General features: G+C 40.2%; 1 protein-coding gene across 3 annotated transcripts in view; it reads right to left on the minus strand.

Moving 5' to 3' along the window:
- The window catches only part of NDRG3 (NDRG family member 3), a 398,435-nt gene that overhangs the window by 64,835 nt on the left and 316,165 nt on the right, over window positions 1–17,435 (minus strand). For all 3 annotated transcript variants that reach the window (XM_053721374.1, XM_053721302.1, XM_053721225.1), the window contains exon 15: window positions 178–229. In XM_053721374.1, the coding sequence (XP_053577349.1) occupies window positions 178–229 (52 nt within the window). The remainder of the gene's footprint in view (window positions 1–177; window positions 230–17,435) is intronic.

Here is a 17,435-nt window from a genome sequence, read left to right on the forward strand (position 1 = left end):
ACACATGTACACATTTCAGATAAACCTGTGATCCTTCAAAGCAACTAAGATCTGTCAAAGGAAATATTTAGAACAAAATTTAAAATAGTACATTCTTCATAATATCAGAATGTTTAACAAGTGAAAGGCAGTCAAGCAATTCTGAGAGTATCCATATGAAAAACTAAGTATACTTACTATATCCCATTCCTTGGACAAAATATTTGAAGGCCTCTGCCAACTTTCCAGGCTAAATGAAGAATTGAAAATGAGTGATTAGCAATTATACATTTAAAACCACAGTTATCTTATACAGTGCAGTGTACAGTTATCTTATACAGTGCAGTGTAGTTATCTTATACAGTGCAGTGTAGTTATCTTATACAGTGCAGTGTACAGTTATCTTATACAGTGCAGTACAGTTATCTTATACAGTGCAGTACAGTTATCTTATACAGTGCAGTACAGTTATCTTATACAGTGCAGTACAGTTATCTTATACAGTGCAGTACAGTTATCTTATACTTTGTATTAAACCAGGAATAAATCTAGTCCATTAGATATTTAAGTACCACCAGATGATATTAAGAACATATTAAAAGTAATGTTAACAGAATGTTAATCTACCAGCGACCGTGCTAACACTTTAAGGAGAGAGGGTGCTCAATCAGGTGCATTAAAAAACAATGTATGCTTACCCGATAAATTCATTTCTTTCACAGTGGTGAGAGCAATTACTCCTGGAAGCTACTCTTCCCTGCCACTAGGAGGATGCAAAGATGCTCAAACCACAAGAGCTCTATAAAAACCCCACCACCTCACTGCTAAATTAGTCTAATGTATATAGCCAAGCAAAAGAGGTAGGGAAATAAATAAGAGCAAAGTAAACTGTGCAGGGAAAAAAGATGTGCACAAAACTATAACACCACCAAAAAAGGATGGGCACTCTCACCACCATAAAATTAATTAATTTATCAGGTAAGCATAGGTCTTCTTTCATACAGGTGATGAAATTACACAATCCATTACTCCTGAGAACTAATGCCCAAGCGGTGGAGTCCAAGAGTAATGAGAAATAAGGGCAGGATAAAAAGAACTTCTTTTCTCACAAAGAAACTAAATCCAAAACCCCAATAGAAAAAAAAAAAAAAAAATAGGGAAAAAAAACAGTAAATATTTTTATTTTTTTACTTTTCATGCAATTAAAATGACCGACAGACACAAACAAAATTAAAGTGATGGTAAATTCACATAAATGATTATACACAATATGAATCTACTAACAAATATTTACTTATTGAAGTCTGTATTTTGAATAAAAAAAATCAATATAGCCATTGTATCTTTACTTTTTTATGTGGCTCCATTATTGTTTAAAGGCTGCCTCCATCTGAGAATTGCTTATGTCCTAGTTTGACATGCAGCTGGTGCATCCAATAGTGGATTCACCATACACCCTATGTAAACTACTGCCAGCACAAGCCCATGTTTGTAATTTGAAGCCGCATCTGCCTGAAGTAGAACGGCGCAAGTGAATCGCTAAAGTAAAGCAGATTCACTATTTCAGCAGCGCTAAGAGCGCAGCCAACTTCAATTGCGCGGTTCTTCTTCAGGCAGATGCAGCTTAAAAATTACTAAACACGGGAGCAGGCTGGCAGTAGTTTACATAGGGCGTATGGTGAATCCCCTATTGGATGCACCAGCTGCCTGTCAAACTAGGACATAAGAACTTCTCAGACGGAAGCAGCCTTGAAGCAAGTAACTGAGCCACAAAGTAAAATTACAATGGATATATTGATTTTTTTTTTATTCAAAATACAGACATCAATAAGTATATATTTATTACTAGATTCATATTGTGTAAAATAATTTATGTGAATTTACCATCACTTTAACCTGAGACAACAGCTAAAGCTACGAACTGCTGCCTCAGAAGAACATAAAAATGGTACAATTTAGTAAAAGTATGCAAAGAAGACCAAGTAGCTGCCTTGCACATTTTTTCAACAGAAGCCTCATTCTTAAAAGCCTGAGAAGTGGCAACTGTTGTGCTAGAATGGGCAGTAATCCATTTAGGTGGAGGCTTTTCCACTTGCAAGTGGAAATCAAAAAAGCTTCAACCAAGAAGCCAAAGAAACGGCAGAAGGTTTCTGCCCCTTCCTGGAATGAGAAAAGTCAACAAACTAGAAGTTTGTCTGAAATCCTTAGTAGCATCTATATTGTATTCAAGGCTCTTACAGGATCCAAGTTATGATACAACCTCTAAGAACTCTTAGAATTAGTACATAAGAATTAGAACATACAAAAAGGGACAATAATTTCCCAACATATTATATTAGAGAGACCACCCTTTAGGTAAAAAGTCAAATTTAGTCCTCAAAGCTGCCTTATCCTGATGAAAAATAAGGTAAAGAATATCACATGAAAGAGCAGACAACTCAAACTTTTCAAGCAGAAGAGATTTCCAAAAGAAACAAAAACCTTCCATGAAAGAAGCTTATTATCCATCTTAAGGCATTTGCTCAAACGGAGGAATGTGCAAAACTTTCAATACCAAATTTAGATTCCAAGTCAGAGAAATTGGTTTAATAACAGGTTTAATTCTAGCCGAAGCTTTGCACTCTTCTTGTGGAACAAAACTGAAAGAGCAGAGAGATGACCCTTAAATGTTCTGGCAGATGAACCCTCATCTAAAACATCCTGCAAAAACTGCAAAACCCTAGGAATTCTAAATGAATGCCAGGAAAATCCGTGATCAATACACTAGGATATAAAGGCCCTCCAGACCTTATGATATATCTTCCTAGTCACAGGCTTGTGGGCCTGAATTAAAGTTTCAATAACAGAATCAGAAAAACCTCTATGCCTGAGAATTAACCGTTCAATCTCCATGCCATCAAGCTTAGAGATCCTGATGGGAAAACAGACCTTGAGACAGAAGGATGCAGAGGAAGTGACCATGGAGGGCAACTAAACATCTAAACAAGATCTGCATAACAAACCTTACGAGGGTCGATTATTTTTTCTTGCCTGATCTTGGAACCAGAGGAGGAAAAACATAGGGTAGCCAAAAAGACCATGAAGCTACCAGAGTATCCGCAAACTCTGCCTCAGGTTCCCTGGACCTCGCATAGTATCTTGGAAGATTGTGGTTTAACCTAGAGTCATTCAGATCTATTTATGGGAGATCCCAAAGATCCAAACTCAAAACAAAAAAAAACATCCAGATGGAGAGACCACTCCTCTGGATTCATTGACCGACAGCTGAGAAAATGAGCTTTAGAGTTGTTCACTCCTGGAATATGAACTTCAGAAATTGGTTTCTACCCAGTAAAAAATTAGAGACACCTCCTTCATAGCTAGGGAACTGAGAGTTCCCCACTAATGATTGACATATGCCACTGCTGTGACATTGTCTGTTTGGAAATGGAAATAAGACTTCCTTTTTAGCAGAGGCCAGACTCTAAAAATATAACATATCTAAAACATGTATTGGTAACCTTTCCTCCCGAGGAAACTAAACCCCTTGTGCCCTCTGAGACCCCCAACCTAAAAGACTTGCATCTGTAGTGATCACAGTCCAAATAGGACAAGCAAAAGAAGCCCCCGAAAAACTTCAGCCACCAAGACAGGGATTGATTTGTTTGTGATCCCTGCACGATTTCTGAAGCATACAATGTTGAAGAGGCCTCATGTGAAAATGAACAAACGGAATAGCATCCGAAGCAGCAATTATGAGACCCAACACTTTCAGGCAAAGAGTGACTAAGGGAAAATAAAGACTAAAGGTTCTGACAAGCTGACACCAGCTTCAACCTTCTTTGATCTGTCAAATAGAGACTCCAGGAAACAATCTGAATATGCTTTGAAAGGCAAACCTTAGAAATTGATGTTCCCTGTGAATTGGAACATAAAAAAGTAAGCATCCTTTAAATCTATTATGGACATAAACTGACCTTGCAGAACAAAAGGCAGAATTAGTCTGGATAGCTTCCATTTTCAAAGACATACTCTTAGAAATTATCTTAATGATGTCAAAAACAGCATCACAAATAAAAGCATTATCAATTCCAAAAGGTTAAAAAAAATCCTCACTAGCAGAGTCATCAGAAAACGCTCAGAAAGACTATTTAACCAAATGGAAGAAGCAGCAGCCAAACCAGCAATAATAACTGGTGGCCTAAAAATAGACTGCTTGCTGAAAAGCCCTCCTATGAAAGGATTCTAACTTTCTATTTAAAGGGTCTTTAAAGGAAGACCTATCTTCCAAATTGATGATAGTACACTTAGCCAAGGTTGAAATGGCCCCATCAACTTTAGGAACAGTTTCCCAAATTTAATATTAGAAGCCAGTAAAGAATGCATTTTCTTAAACCTTGCAGAAGGATTAAAAGGGATTACCTGTTTTAGCCCAATTCCTAGCAACTATCTCAGAGGCCACATTAGGAATAGGAAATACATCAGGAGGTTCAACAAAAGATTTACAAAACAAATCTAAAAAATTTAGACTTTTAACCTCTAAAGTAAACAAAATATCCTTTAAAAAGTTAACAAATATGTTCAATTTTAAATAAAAACTAAAAACGGACGACTGATTCATTATCAGAGGACGACCCCTAATCATCAGAGAAATCATCGCCTTTTGAGGACTCAGCAGTGTCATGACAAGAATCATTAACCACAGCAGGCTTAGAGCTAGCAGAATGTAAATTATGGACTGACCTTTTACGCATACTTGAAGGAGGCATAGCAGCCAACAATTCAGATACTGTAGAGCAAATAAAGTCCTTGACTGCAGGAGCAAAATCTAAAGAACTTCCTGCAAGAAACAAAAAGAAAAAGCAGTAATACCTTTAGAAGCAAGAGCAGCATTAGAATGGTCTGAATGCATTAAAATATTTAAGCATGGTTACAAAAATGTGCTTGAGGTAATACCTCACACACAAAAACGTGTTCTAGGGGACGCCTGATGAAATGGCAAATAGCAGCTGTAGTGTTGGTATAATAGGTGTGCTTTACAAGTTTTACTACGTTTTATTAACATTTTGTTAGACACAAACTTCTGCACATGTGTTGGAATCACATGAATTGGAGTAAACTATCCACAATATAGTTTGCTAAGCCAAACACGGGACCGGTAACATTGGATTAGTAAGCTACAGCACTAGAATAGTCCAGTACACCTGTATTAGCACATTTTTTGGTGCTGCATCCCTTGTGAGTATTCTTTAGGGACAGAATCAGAAGTCTCCACCACAGCAGAAAACTAAAACCGTAGTAATGTGCACATGACATATAAACATTAACAATGTAGAAAGGCAGCCTCCTTTGACTGAAGTTTGGGAACATGAGACAGAATTAATTGCCCTCGAGGCGGTCTTCACTTGAAGCCAATCCGATAACCCTGAGAAATTATATTTTGAACGCAGGGGTCCAGGACTTACCTGCACCAGGGCTCCTAAAAAAGGCTCAGTCTGCCCCCTACCAGAACAGATTCTTGTTTAGGCATGCACTTTTATGTTGATTTAGAGGTGTGTTGGACTTTTTGGATTGCTTTATACATGAAGAAACAGGCTTCCATGCTGACTTGGAGGGCTCAGTCCACTGGGTCTCAAGTGGGATCGTTTCCCACTCTTCCACATTCTGTTCTGGAATGGGGTACATTTTCCCAAATCTTGTGGAAGGGGAGAAAGGTACGATGGCTTTTCCCATTCATTAGCAATATAATCAGAGACCAAATCAGGTATCTGAAACACCGGTGGATTTTTTGGTGGAGCTTTGAAAACAATATTAAACTGATAAACAGTTTTCAGCAGGTTTTTCCTCAGAAATTTTGAGAGTCTTTAATACCTCCTGCAATAAATTGTGGATATGCTCCACCTTACATCTAAAGGCACTGTCATATTCAGGATCAGGCACAGGCTTCTATTCATCTGATGACACTTTCCCATCGAAACTAGATTTGCATCTTTAGAGTCAGAGCGCTGTAAGAGAACAGGAACTAGGGGTTGAGGGGAAGGATTTTGCACACTAACCTCAAGAGACCGTGATAAATTCCCAGATGTACACTTACACTTACTTGGTTTGGCGATTGCTACCAAACAATCTGTCACAATTTTATACATGTTGCTTTTAAATTCAGGAGTAAAATCAGTAGAGTCCCCCTAAGTGACAAGTATTGGGCAAACTTCCCTTTGAGAAGTGGAAGGTTGTGTTTGGATTGCATGTAAAATTTGAGGTACACAATTCTCACAGGATTTGATTGACCAGGCACACTGGAACAGATTTGCAAAATAAACAATTATATGTAGCTAGAGGGATATCAGAAACGGACTCATCTAAAGAAATATCAGTGGGGACAGAAACAGTTTGTTCCATATATGTACTTATATAACAGTATATAATAAATAGTACAGAGAAAACCTGGTAGAGAGCACTCTACAGTATAACAACATTCCCTCTGACACTTGTACAATCTCCCAATGCAGTAAGTTTAACAAGCCCAAAGAAATAAGTGAAGCCCTAAAACATCCCCTGGCAGCTCCTGTATGGGTTCTCACCCCCTTTCTGGGACTGTCAGGCACTAAAAATCCAGTTAGAATCTGTTAAAGATCAGGCCCCAACTATTGCAGTTGAAATCTAGTCAGAGAGGCTCCAGAAAGCTGAGAAAAAGCCTCGGGAACAACATTTTTTTTTATGTAAGAACTTACCTGATAAATTAATTTCTTTCATATTGGCAAGAGTCCATGAGCTAGTGACATATAGGAAATACAATCCTACCAGGAGGGGCAAAGTTTCCCAAACGTCAAAATGCCTATAAATACACCTCCCACCACACCCACAACTCAGTTTAACGAATAGCTAAGTTGTGAGGTGATAAAATAAGGAGTAAAAACAGAATTTATGTTTACCTGATAAATTACTTTCTCCAACGGTGTGTCCGGTCCACGGCGTCATCCTTACTTGTGGGATATTCTCTTCCCCAACAGGAAATGGCAAAGAGCCCAGCAAAGCTGGTCACATGATCCCTCCTAGGCTCCGCCTTCCCCAGTCATTCGACCGACGTAAAGGAGGAATATTTGCATAGGAGAAATCATATGATACCGTGGTGACTGTAGTTAAAGAAAATAAATTATCAGACCTGATTAAAAAACCAGGGCGGGCCGTGGACCGGACACACCGTTGGAGAAAGTAATTTATCAGGTAAACATAAATTCTGTTTTCTCCAACATAGGTGTGTCCGGTCCACGGCGTCATCCTTACTTGTGGGAACCAATACCAAAGCTTTAGGACACGGATGAAGGGAGGGAGCAAATCAGGTCACCTAGATGGAAGGCACCACGGCTTGCAAAACCTTTCTCCCAAAAATAGCCTCAGAAGAAGCAAAAGTATCAAATTTGTAAAATTTAGTAAAAGTGTGCAGTGAAGACCAAGTCGCTGCCTTACATATCTGATCAACAGAAGCCTCGTTCTTGAAGGCCCATGTGGAAGCCACAGCCCTAGTGGAATGAGCTGTGATTCTTTCAGGAGGCTGCCGTCCGGCAGTCTCGTAAGCCAATCTGATGATGCTTTTAAGCCAAAAAGAGAGAGAGGTAGAAGTTGCTTTTTGACCTCTCCTTTTACCGGAATAAACAACAAACAAGGAAGATGTTTGTCTAAAATCCTTTGTAGCATCTAAATAGAATTTTAGAGCACGAACTACGTCCAAATTGTGCAACAAACGTTCCTTCTTTGAAACTGGATTCGGACACAAAGAAGGCACGACTATCTCCTGGTTAATGTTTTTGTTAGAAACAACTTTCGGAAGAAAACCAGGTTTAGTACGCAAAACCACCTTATCTGCATGGAACACCAGATAAGGAGGAGAACACTGCAGAGCAGATAATTCTGAAACTCTTCTAGCAGAAGAAATTGCAACCAAAAACAAAACTTTCCAAGATAATAACTTAATATCAACGGAATGTAAGGGTTCAAACGGAACCCCCTGAAGAACTGAAAGAACTAAATTGAGACTCCAAGGAGGAGTCAAAGGTTTGTAAACAGGCTTGATTCTAACCAGAGCCTGAACAAAGGCTTGAACATCTGGCACAGCTGCCAGCTTTTTGTGAAGTAACACAGACAAGGCAGAAATCTGTCCCTTCAAGGAACTTGCAGATAATCCTTTCTCCAAACCTTCTTGAAGAAAGGATAGAATCTTAGGAATTTTTATCTTGTCCCAAGGGAATCCTTTAGATTCACACCAACAGATATATTTTTTCCATATTTTGTGGTAGATTTTTCTAGTTACAGGCTTTCTGGCCTGAACAAGAGTATCAATGACAGAATCAGAGAACCCTCGCTTTGATAAGATCAAGCGTTCAATCTCCAAGCAGTCAGTTGGAGTGAGACCAGATTCGGATGTTCGAACGGACCTTGAACAAGAAGGTCCCGTCTCAAAGGTAGCTTCCATGGTGGAGCCGATGACATATTCACCAGGTCTGCATACCAAGTCCTGCGTGGCCACGCAGGAGCTATCAAGATCACCGATGCCCTCTCCTGATTGATCCTGGCTACCAGCCTGGGGATGAGAGGAAACGGCGGGAATACATAAGCTAGTTTGAAGGTCCAAGGTGCTACTAGTGCATCTACTAGAGTCGCCTTGGGATCCCTGGATCTGGACCCGTAGCAAGGAACCTTGAAGTTCTGACGAGAGGCCATCAGATCCATGTCTGGAATGCCCCACAACTGAGTAATTTGGGCAAAGATTTCCGGATGGAGTTCCCACTCCCCCGGATGAAATGTCTGACGACTCAGAAAATCCGCTTCCCAATTTTCCACTCCTGGGATGTGGATTGCAGACAAGTGGCAGGAGTGAGTCTCCTCCCATTGAATGATTTTGGTCACTTCTTCCATCGCCAGGGAACTCCTTGTTCCCCCCTGATGGTTGATGTACGCAACAGTCGTCATGTTGTCTGATTGAAACCGTATGAATTTGGCCTTTGCTAGCTGAGGCCAAGCCTTGAGAGCATTGAATATCGCTCTCAGTTCCAGAATATTTATCGGGAGAAGAGATTCTTCCCGAGACCAAAGACCCTGAGCTTTCAGGGGTCCCCAGACCGCGCCCCAGCCCACCAGACTGGCGTCGGTCGTGACAATGACCCACTCTGGTCTGCGGAAGCTCATCCCCTGTGACAGGTTGTCCAGGGACAGCCACCAACGGAGTGAATCTATGGTCCTCTGATCTACTTGTATCGTCGGAGACAAGTCTGTATAATCCCCATTCCACTGACTGAGCATGCACAGTTGTAATGGTCTTAGATGAATTCGCGCAAAAGGAACTATGTCCATTGCCGCTACCATCAAACCTATTACTTCCATGCACTGCGCTATGGAAGGAAGAGGAACAGAATGAAGTATTTGACAAGAGTTTAGAAGTTTTGATTTTCTGGCCTCTGTCAGAAAAATCCTCATTTCTAAGGAGTCTATTATTGTTCCCAAGAAGGGAACCCTTGTTGACGGAGATAGAGAACTTTTTTTTCTACGTTCACTTTCCACCCGTGAGATCTGAGAAAGGCCAGGACAATGTCCGTGTGAGCCTTTGCTTGTGGAAGGGACGACGCTTGAATCAGAATGTCGTCCAAGTAAGGTACTACTGCAATGCCCCTTGGTCTTAGCACCGCTAGAAGGGACCCTAGCACCTTTGTGAAAATTCTTGGAGCAGTGGCTAATCCGAACGGAAGTGCCACAAACTGGTAATGCTTGTCCAGAAATGCGAACCTTAGGAACCGATGATGTTCCTTGTGGATAGGAATATGTAGATACGCATCCTTTAAATCCACCGTGGTCATGAATTGACCTTCCTGGATGGAAGGAAGAATTGTTCGAATGGTTTCCATTTTGAACGATGGAACCTTGAGAAACTTGTTTAGGATCTTGAGATCTAAGATTGGTCTGAATGTTCCCTCTTTTTTGGGAACTACGAACAGATTGGAGTAGAACCCCATCCCTTGTTCTCCTAATGGAACAGGATGAATCACTCCCATTTTTAACAGGTCTTCTACACAATGTAAGAATGCCTGTTTTTTTATGTGGTCTGAAGACAATTGAGACCTGTGGAACCTCCCCCTCGGGGGAAGCCCCTTAAATTCCAGAAGATAACCTTGGGAGACTATTTCTAGCGCCCAAGGATCCAGAACATCTCTTGCCCAAGCCTGAGCGAAGAGAGAGAGTCTGCCCCCCACCAGATCCGGTCCCGGATCGGGGGCCAACATCTCATGCTGTCTTGGTAGCAGTGGCAGGTTTCTTGGCCTGCTTACCTTTGTTCCAGCCTTGCATTGGCCTCCAGGCTGGCTTGGCTTGAGAAGTATTACCCTCTTGCTTAGAGGACGTAGCACTTGCGGCTGGTCCGTTTCTGCGAAAGGGAAGAAAATTAGGTTTATTTTTGGCCTTGAAAGACCTATCCTGAGGAAGGGGCGTGGCCCTTGCCCCCAGTGATATCAGAAATAATCTCTTTCAAGTCAGGGCCAAACAGCGTTTTCCCCTTGAAAGGAATGTTAAGCAATTTGTTCTTGGAAGACGCATCCGCTGACCAAGATTTTAGCCAAAGCGCTCTGCGCGCCACAATAGCAAACCCAGAATTTTTCGCCGCTAATCTAGCCAATTGCAAAGTGGCGTCTAGGGTGAAAGAGTTAGCCAATTTGAGAGCATGAATTCTGTCCAAAATCTCCTCATAAGAAGAATCTTTATTGAGCGCCTTTTCTAGTTCATCGAACCAGAAACACGCTGCTGTAGTGACAGGAACAATGCATGAAATTGGTTGTAGAAGGTAACCTTGCTGAACAAACATCTTTTTAAGCAAACCCTCTAATTTTTTATCCATAGGATCTTTGAAAGCACAACTATCTTCTATGGGTATAGTGGTGCGTTTGTTTAGAGTAGAAACCGCCCCCTCGACCTTGGGGACTGTCTGCCATAAGTCCTTTCTGGGGTCAACCATAGGAAACAATTTCTTAAATATAGGGGGAGGGACGAAAGGTATGCCGGGCTTTTCCCATTCTTTGTTTACAATGTCCGCCACCCGCTTGGGTATAGGAAAAGCTTCGGGGGGCCCCGGGACCTCTAGGAACTTGTCCATTTTACATAATTTCTCTGGAATGACCAAATTCTCACAATCATCCAGAGTAGATAACACCTCCTTAAGCAGGGCGCGGAGATGTTCCAATTTAAATTTGAATGTAATTACATCAGGTTCAGCTTGTTGAGAAATTTTCCCTGAATCTGAAAATTCTCCCTCAGACAAAACCTCCCTGGCCCCCTCAGATTGGTGTAGGGGCACTTCAGAACCAATATCATCAGCGTCCTCATGCTCTTCAGTATTTTCTAAAACAGAGCAGTCGCGCTTTCGCTGATAAGTGGGCATTTTGGCTAAAATGTTTTTGATAGAATTATCCATTACAGCCGTTAATTGTTGCATAGTAAGGAGTATTGGCGCACTAGATGTACTAGGGGTCTCCTGTGTGGGCAAGACTGGTGTAGACGAAGGAGGGGATGATGCAGTACCATGCTTACTCCCCTCACTTGAGGAATCATCTTGGGCATCATTTTCTCTAAATTTTGTGTCACATAAATCACATCTATTTAAATGAGAAGGAACCTTGGCTTCCCCACATACAGAACACAGTCTATCTGGTAGTACAGACATGTTAAACAGGCATAAACTTGATAACAAAGTACAAAAAACGTTTTAAAATAAAACCGTTACTGTCACTTTAAATTTTAAACTGAACACACTTTATTACTGCAAATGTGAAAAAGTATGAAGGAATTGTTCAAAATTCACCAAAATTTCACCACAGTGTCTTAAAGCCTTAAAAGTATTGCACACCAAATTTGAAAGCTTTAACTCTTAAAAAAACGGAACCGGAGCCGTTTTTATATTTAACCCCTTTACAGTCCCTGGTATCTGCTTTGCTGAGACCCAACCAAGCCCAAAGGGGAATACGATACCAAATGACGCCTTCAGAAAGTCTTTTCTATGTATCAGAGCTCCTCACACATGCATCTGCATGTCATGCTTCCCAAAAACAAGTGCGCAATAGAGGCGCGAAAATGAGGCTCTGCCTATGATTAGGGAAAGCCCCTAGAGAATAAGGTGTCCAATACAGTGCCTGCCGGTTATTTTACATAATTCCCAAGAATAAAATAATTCCTCAAAGCTATGAAGTATTAAAATATGCTTATATATCAATCGTTTTAGCCCAGAAAATGTCTACAGTCTTAACAGCCCTTGTGAAGCCCTTTTTTTCTTATGTAATAAAAATGGCTTACCGGATCCCATAGGGAAAATGACAGCTTCCAGCATTACATCGTCTTGTTAGAAATGTGTCATACCTCAAGCAGCAAAAGTCTGCTCACTGTTTCCCCCAACTGAAGTTAATTCCTCTCAACAGTCCTGTGTGGAAACAGCCATCGATTTTAGTAACGGTTGCTAAAATCATTTTCCTCTTACAAACAGAAATCTTCATCACCTTTCTGTTTCAGAGTAAATAGTACATACCAGCACTATTTTAAAATAACAAACTCTTGATTGAATAATAAAAACTACAGTTAAACACCAAAAAACTCTAAGCCATCTCCGTGGAGATGTTGCCTGTACAACGGCAAAGAGAATGACTGGGGAAGGCGGAGCCTAGGAGGGATCATGTGACCAGCTTTGCTGGGCTCTTTGCCATTTCCTGTTGGGGAAGAGAATATCCCACAAGTAAGGATGACGCCGTGGACCGGACACACCTATGTTGGAGAAAAAGCATACAAAAGAGGAACTGGAAATATAATTTAGCTTTTATACAAAAATCATAACCACCATAAGAAAAGGGTAGGCCTCATAGACTTGCCAATATGAAAGAAATTAAATCAGGCAAGTTCTTACATAAATTATGTTTTCTTTCATGTAATTGGCAAGAGTCCCTGAGCTAGTGACGTATGGGATAGAAATACCCAAGATGTGGAAGTCCACAGAAGAGTTACTAGAGAGGGAGGGATAAAATAAAAACAGCTATTTCTGCTGAAAAATAAATTAAACCCACACAAAAAAATAAGTCTCTCAGAAATTTATTGTAAACTTGAAGAAAATTTTTTAAATCATAAGCAGAAGAATCAAACAGACAGCTGCCTGAATAACTTTTCTACCAAATACTTCTTCAGAAGAAGCAAATACATCAAAATGGTAAAATTTAGTAAATGTATGCAAGACCAAGTTGCTGCTTTGCAAATCTGATCAACCAAAGCTTAAATTCTTAAAAGCCCAAGAAGTGGCGACTGATCTAGTAGAATTCTCTGAGGCGGAGACTGTCCCGCCTCCAAATAAGCCTTGTGAATCAAAAGCTTTAACCAAGATGCCACAGAAATGGCAGAGGCTTTCTGACCTTTCCTAGGACCAGAAAAAACAACACATAGGCTAGAAGTCTTCCTGAAATCTGTAGTAGCTTCGACATAATATTTCAAAGCTCTTACAACATCCAAAGAATGTAAAGATCTTTCAAGAGTATTCTTAGGATTAGGACACAAGGAAAGAACAACAATTTCCCTACTAATGTTAGAATTCACAACCTTAGGAAGAAATTAAAATGAAGTCCGTAAAACAGCCTTATCCTGATGGAAAATCAGAAAAGGAGACTCACAAGAGAGCAGACAATTCAGAAACTCTTCTAGCTGAAGAGATAGCCAAAAGGAACAATACTTTCCAAGAAAGTAGTTTAATATCCAGAGAATGCATAGGCACAAACGGAGGAGCCTGCAAAGCCTTTAAAACCAAATTAAGACTCCAAGAAGGAGAAATTGATTTAATAACAGGCTTGATACAAACCAAAGCCTGAACAAAACAGTGAATGTCAGGAATATTGGCAATATTTCTATAAAATAAAACAGAAAGAGCAGAGATTTGTCCCTTCAAAGTACTTGCAGAAAAACCTTTATCCAAACCATCCTGAAGAAACTGTAAAATTCTAGGAATTCTAAAAGAATGCCAAGAAAATTTATGAGAACACCACCATGAAATATAGGTTTTCCAAACCCGATAATAATCTTCCTTGAAACAGACTTACGAGCCTGTATCAATGTATTAATCACTGAGTCAGAGAAACCTCTATGACTAAGCGTACAATTTCCATACCTTCAATTTTAGTGATTTGAGATCCTGATGCAAAAATGGCCCTTGAGACAGAAGGTCTGGTCTTAACTGAAGTGGCCAAGGTTGGCAACTTGACATCCGGACAAGATCTGCAAACCAAAATCTGTGAGGCCATGCTGGTGCTATCAGAAACACATGCGATTGTTCCATTATGATCTTGGAGATCACCCTTGGAAGAACTAGAGGCGGAAAGATGTAAGCAGGTTGGTAAAACCAAGGAACTGCTAACGCATCCACCATCTCCGACTGAGGATCCCTGGACCTGGAAAGATACCTGGGACGTTTCTTGTTTAGATGGTAAGCTATCAGATCTATTTCGAAAAGACCCCACATCTGTACAATCTGACAAAATACATCTGGATGGAGAGACCACTCCCCTAGATGTAAAGTCTGACAGCTGAGATAATCCGCTTCCCAATTGTTTACACCTTGGATATGTATAGCAGAAATTAGACAAGAGTTGAATTCTGCCCAAGAAATTATTCAAGATACTTATTTCATCGCTAAAGGACTGCAAGTCCCACCCTGATGATTGACATATGCCACAGTTGTGATATTGTCTGCCTGAAAACGAATGAATAATTCTCTCTTTAATAGAGACCAAGCCTAAAGAGCCCTGAAAATAGCACAGAGTTCTAAAATATTGATTGGTAACCTCGCCTTTTGAGGATTCCAAATCCCTTGTGCTGTCAGAGACCCCCAGACAGCTCCCCAACCCGTTAGACTTGCATCTGTTGAAATCACAGTCCAGGAAGGACGAACAAATGAGGCCCCTTGAACAAAAAGGTGATGGTTTAATCACTAAGTCAGAGAGAGTTGAGTGTTAGGATTTAAGAATATCAATTGTGATATCCGAGTATAATCCCTGCACCATTAATTCAGCATGCAATGCTGCAGAGGTCTCATATGAAAACGAGCAAAGGGGATCGTGTCCAATGCTGCAGTCATGAGACCTAAAACTTCCATGCACATAGCCACTGAAGGGTATGATCGAGACTGAATGTTTCGACAGGCAGAAACCAATTTCATTCATCTCTTGTCTGTTAAAGACAGAGTCCAATTTCATTCATCTCTTGTCTGTTAAAGACAGAGTCATGGACACAATCTGGAAACCTAAAAAGGTGACCTTGTCTGAGGAATCAAGAAACTCTTTGGTAAATTGATCCTCCAACCATGTCTTTGAAGAAACAACACAAGTTGATTCATGTGAGATGCTGCTAAATGAAAAGATTGAGCCAGTACCAAGATATCGTCCAAATAAGGAAACACCGCAATACCCTGCTTTCTGATTATAGATAGAGGGGCACCGAGAACCTTCAAAAAGATTCTTGGAGCTGTCGCTATGCCAAATGGAAGAGTGACAAATTGGTAATGCTTGTCTAGAAAAGAGAATCTCAGAAACCAATAGTGGTCTGGATGAATCGGAATGTAAAGATACGCATCCTTTAAGTCTATTGTGGTAATGTAATGACCTTGCTGAACAAAAGGAAGAATAGTCCTTATAGTCACCATCTTGAAAGTTGGGACCCCTTACAAAGTGATTCAAAAACTTCAGATCCAAAACTAGTCTGAAAGAATTTTCCTTCTTCAGGACAATGAATAGATTTGAATAAAAACCCAGACCCTGTTCCAGATGTGGAACTGGTACAATTACCCCTGAAAGCTCCAGATCTGAAACATATTTCAGAAAGGACTGAGCTTTCACAGTATTTGTCGAGAGAGAAAAAAAACCTCACAGGAGATTTTATTCTGAAATCTATTAGATACCCTTGAGAGACAATATTCTGAATCCAATGATTCTGAACAGAACCTGCCCAAACGTCTTGAAATAATTGCAATCTGCCCCCCACCAGTATAACTGGATTGAGGGCCGCACCTTCATGCAGTTTTGGGGGCTGGCTTTGGTTTCTTAAAAAGCTTGGATTTATTGCAACTCGGAGATGGCTTCCAATTGGAGCCAGAGTCCTTAGGGGAAGGAGTGGTTTTCTGATCTCTATTCTGATGAAAGGAACAAAACCGATTGGAAGCTCTAGCTTTACCCTTAGATCTTTTATCTTGGGGCAAAAAAAACCTCCCTCCCCAGTAATAGAACCAAAAAATTATTACCCTGGAATGATAGAGATAGCAACCTTGATTTAGATACCATGTCAGCATTCCATGATTTGAGCCATAAAGCTCTTCTAGCTAAAATAGCCAAAGACATATTTTTAACATCAATCTTGATGATATCAAAAAGAGCATCATAGAGAAAATGATTAGCATATTGAAGCAAACGAACAATGCAGCCGCAATATCAGCCTTAGAAATGGCAGGCCTGAGAATATAGCCAGAATGTAAATAAGCTTTCCTTAGATAAGATTCAATGCTCCTATCTAAAGGATCCTTAAAAGAAGTACTATCTTCCATAGGAATAGTAGTACGATTAGCAAGAGTAGAAATAGTCCCATCAACCTTAGGGACTTTTCCCCAAAACTCTAAATCAGCCACTGGCAAAGGGTACAACCTTTTAAACCTAGAAGAACGAACAAAAGAAGTACCAGGCTTAGACCATTCCTTAGCAATCACATCAGAAATAGCATCAGGAACAGGGGATACCTCAGGAGTAATCACAGGAGGTTTACTGGATTTGTTATCAAGAGGACCAGACTCCTCAATATCCAAAGTAACCAATACTTCTTTCGACAAAGAACAAATATACTCAATCTTAAAAACATAAGTTGATTTATCAATGTCAATATCTGAAGCAGGATCTTCTCAGTCAGAGAGATTCTCATCAGAAGTGGATATATCAGTATGTTGTCGGTCATTACAACATACATCAGTATCATGAGAAGTTTTAAAAGACCTTTTACGTTTATTAGAAGGAAGAATAGCAGACAGTCTTCTGGTATCGCATCAGCAATATAATTTTTCATATCAACAATCTTCGCGCCAAACAACCTGGCGTCAACTAAGACGCAGAAAATGACGAACTTGCGTCATCATAGACACACATTCGCGCCAAAAAATTATCACGCCAAGAATGACACAATAAACAGCATTTTGCGCCCTCGCAAGCATAGATTTGCCTGCAAATTTTTAAGGAAAAACAGTCAAATAGGAAAAAAGACTGCAAAGGGAAATATACATAGACCTGACTCATGGCAAATATAGGTAAACACATATTTAAAACTTTATAAAAAATACATAAAGCGCCAACCACAGCTGAGAGTGTCTTCAATAATGATACATACTTACCGAAAGACACCCATCCACATATAGCATATAGCCAAACCAGTACTGAAAACTA

Source organism: Bombina bombina, chromosome 1, assembly GCF_027579735.1.
Source record: "Bombina bombina isolate aBomBom1 chromosome 1, aBomBom1.pri, whole genome shotgun sequence".
In the NCBI taxonomy this organism is placed as follows: Eukaryota; Metazoa; Chordata; class Amphibia; order Anura; family Bombinatoridae; genus Bombina; species Bombina bombina.